Source organism: Octopus bimaculoides, chromosome 4 (genome assembly GCF_001194135.2).
Source record: "Octopus bimaculoides isolate UCB-OBI-ISO-001 chromosome 4, ASM119413v2, whole genome shotgun sequence".
NCBI lineage: Eukaryota > Metazoa > Mollusca > Cephalopoda > Octopoda > Octopodidae > Octopus > Octopus bimaculoides.
This window is the reverse complement of record NC_068984.1, coordinates 144,602,371-144,606,410: the sequence shown is the minus strand read 5'-3', so window position 1 is coordinate 144,606,410 and position 4,040 is coordinate 144,602,371. Positions and strand designations below refer to the sequence as shown.

The 4,040-nt window shown below is 38.1% G+C and overlaps 1 protein-coding gene across 1 annotated transcript in view; it reads left to right on the top strand.

The window, feature by feature from the left end:
* LOC106881912 (oxysterol-binding protein-related protein 1) overlaps window positions 1-4,040 on the top strand; it is a 48,769-nt gene that overhangs the window by 20,084 nt on the left and 24,645 nt on the right. Inside the window, exon 2 of the mRNA XM_014932432.2 lies at window positions 1,393-1,591. Within this exon, the coding sequence (XP_014787918.2) occupies window positions 1,426-1,591 (166 nt within the window). The 5' untranslated portion in view covers window positions 1,393-1,425. The remainder of the gene's footprint in view (window positions 1-1,392; window positions 1,592-4,040) is intronic.

Sequence of the window (4,040 nt, the reverse complement as noted above, 5' to 3'; positions counted from 1 at the left end):
CTGGTACAGTAATAATAATAATAATAATAATAATAATAATAATAATAATAATAACAGTAGTGACACCAACAGCAGCAGCAACAACAACAAGCTACTGAAATGTTGACAATGTTGCTGTTGTCATGCCTTGTTTTGCAAAACAGGAAGTACATAGACACTCTCACTCAAGAAGTATGTGTGTGTATGTGTGTGTAAGTATTTATAATACTACAAAAAGGCCTCTCCTAGATAACTTAACCTGATAAAAAAAAAGTAGCTGTCAAATCTCATTCATATAACAAGTGGTGACTTTTTCAAAAAGGACAGACACATTGGATTATGTAGTTTTATGGAGATTATCTCTGAAGAAAGACTGGATTACCACTACTGGATTAGATGAGAACTAAACAATAACGACACCACATTAATAAAAATAATAATAGACTGGTGCCCAATCCGGGTGAAATGCTTAGCGGTATGTTCTGAGTTCAAATTCCGCCATGGTTGACTTTGCCTTTCATCCTTTCAGGGTTGATAAATTGAGTACCAGTGGCATACTGGAATTGATCTAATCGACTGGCCCCCTCCCCCACACACCCAAAATTTCTGGCCTTGTGCCTAGAATAGAAAAGATCATATTATATTAATACAGGACAATAAGAGAGCTTCTGTGTAGTCATGCAACAAGCTAGAAATAACAGCCAGATTTTTATCAAATGACATGCTATCTTAAATGAAAGACACGTCAGACAACAAGGTTCTAGATTTCTCTAAAAAGACAGAATAGACAATGCTGGAATGTCAAAGATCTTCTCAGTCAGGGTTTTGCTTTTGACTTGCCCTCTCTCCTCACAAACAGTATGGCCTGTGCCTCCCCATAATTTATCACAAAACAAAGGAATGTCTGATACGAGAAATATTCCTCTGTATTCATACTGTTTCTGGTGAAGGCAAAAGGCCTTGCGGTTAGGGTGTTGCGTTCATGATCACAGGATAGTGGTTTCAGTTCCAAGAGTGGGCACTGCATTGTGTTCTTGAGCAAAACACTTCATTTTCACATTGTTCCCATGACACTTGGTTATAAATGAGTAACCCTGAAGTGGACTAACATCCTATTCAGGGGGAATGTTATCATCTCATTCTCTTACAGGCCATGGAAACCTCATGAGTCAGGAGAGTCATGACAAAAGTGTCAAGGAGTTGATAATGATGATGATTGTGATGTTGATGAATGTACCATTGGTGGTGGTAACAACACAGGAGCACCAAACCAAACCAGATTAAACCAGACCAGACCAGACCAGACCAGATGAAATTAGATTTGTTATTTTTCTTTTTATGTATGTTTTTGTTTTTATTCTGTTTTGTTTTCTTGTTTATTTCATCCGGTTTCCTTTCTCCGTCTTCTTGTAGTTCTGGGAGGTTCTGAGGTTTTCCACTTCAAAGATGAGTGACCTCAGCGACAGTGACTCGCAGGATGATGAAACATACAGAATTATATCGAATAATGAGAAACTGCTGCAAGCTTCCCGCAATGGTGATATTGATGCGGTGAAATTATTAATTGCAGAATTGAATGATGGGAAAATTGAGTTGGATCTTAACTGTAAAGGTATGTACACCTGGTGCTAACGAGGAAGCAACAAAAAACAGTGCATAAGCCATGTGTGTATCCTAACAGATACACTTTCATCCTCTAGCACCAGAAAATTTGCTGTCTCCTCTCTCTTTCGTTTCTGAACTTACCATTGTTCCTTAAAGTTGGTCTGCCTTGTACTGCCAACAATTCAGAAACCCTGCTCCATTCAACACTTCATTTCTTGTCACTTGTAGTATCCACCCCACCTCCACCAGCCCTGTATTTACCACTGTGGTTAATCCTTCCTCCCCAGAATATTTCCCTCTGGAATCTGTGACCAGTTCATGTCTGTCCTGCAGTTATTGGATTACAACTGTTTAAACAAACCATTAACCTTAATGGTCTCACGAGTCTCAGAGAACCTGCAGAGGTCAAAGATCAAAGCCTTTTTCTTCCTTCTTGTAGACTCAGCTTGTAAAAAAAAAAAAAAAAAATGTTTTGTTTTTAACAATCAAGTGGTGTGGCTATGTGTGTGTGTTTGTTTCGTACCACCACTGGTGTTGGTTTGTTTTTCTCCTCATAACTTAGTGGTTTGGCAAAAGAGACCAACAGAATAAGTACCAGACTTTAAAAAAATATGTATATTTGATCAAGTAAACCTTTCAAGGTAGTGCTCCAGCATGACCACAGTCCAATAATTGAAATAAATAAAACAGTAAAAGATGAATGAAGATATATAAGTCTTTATGGTTAATCTGCAAAATAGTCATGAATAATTCTGGAAAAGCGTAAAGATATATATATATAAAAATAACAAAAATAACACAAATAAGATTATGAGGCCACGAGGTGACAAACAAACAATTAATATGTGGAATCTGACAGGTAAAAGCATGTGTCTGAAAAAGCATAGAAATATAAAGCAAAATACAACAATCAAAGAAGTGTACAAAGAAAGCAAATACAGCAAGAGAAAAAAACAAGTGAATTTGTTGCTTTGGGTTATACACTTTTTGAAAGAGACGAGAAAGTATTAAGATACTGAATATGAAGTGTTAGTTTACAAGGCAGATCTGCTAAATTATCAAGTGTTGATGGCCTTGAGGAGTGGTTAAGAATGTTATTATTATTAGTTAGTAAACAAGGTAATGAGCTGGCAGAATCTTTAGCATGCCAGGCAAAATGCTTCGAGGCATTTCATCTGTCTTTATATTCTGTGTTGAAAATCTGCTGTGATTGATTTTACCTTTCATTCTTTTGGGATCAATAACATAAATCCCAGTTGAAAATTGAGGTTGCTCTTATCAACTCACACCCTTCCTGAAATTGTTGATCTTGTGCTAAAATTTGAAACCATTATGATTAATAGAAATATGAATATTTCTAAGTCTCTCTAAAGGAGACTATGGCAGCGGTACTGGATATTAATAGTTATCGCCAAGCCAACATGGCAGTCCAAAAAATAGGACGAATGCTGCCGTTTATTAGCTCCAAGAGGCCATCGCCTCTAGCTAGCTATGTGAAACACAAGCCTGTGTCCATTATAACCCTCGAACAGGGGAGGTCTGCCGCTTCCCCTTGCTGGTCTGGCATCTACAGACTAGTTTCCAGGTGTTTGCCCCGTTATAATTAGTTAGTGATTAAAAGTTCCTGATTTAAATCTAGTCTGGGACTCGTCATAATCACCATTTAACATTTGTCTTCCATGCTGGCATGGGTTGGACAGTTAGAGAGGAGCTGGGTGAACCAGAGAACTACATCAGGCTCTGCTGTCTGCTTTGGCATGGTTTCTACAGCCGGATGCCCTTCCTGATGCCAACCACTTCATAGAGTGTATTGGGTACTTTGCATGTGCCACCTAAGTATATTTACATAGGAATAAGACACCTGATGCTTATTATTCATATCAGACCAATCTAAAGGTAGAACAGGTATGAGCATTTTAAAATCCATTTTATCTCTAAAAATGAGAGTAATTGCCTGAAAAATTATAATTTTAATAAATGACAGAAATATTTAATCTTGGACATGTTTTCATTTTTTGCTTGATTGTGGCCATGCTGGGGCACTGCCCTGAACAAATTGCCTCTCAGGACTCATGTTTTTTCTAAGTGTGGTACCTCTTCTATCACTCTCTTTTGCCAAACCACTAAGTTACAGGAACATAGGCAAGCAACACTCATTGTCAAATAGTAATGGTGGTGATGGAGAGTGAGAATACATACACACACCTATACACACACGCGCATGCACACACACACAGTTCCTTATTTCTTTATTGCCCACAAGGGGCTAAACATAGAGGGGACAAACAAGGACAAAGGGATTAAGTCGATTACATCGACCTCAGTGCATAACTGGTACTTAATTTATCGAGTCCGGAAAGATGAAAGGCAAAGTCGACCTCGGCGGAATTTGAACTCAAAACGTCGCGGCAGACGAAATACTGCTAAGCATTTTGCTATTCACCAGGCACTTGTTG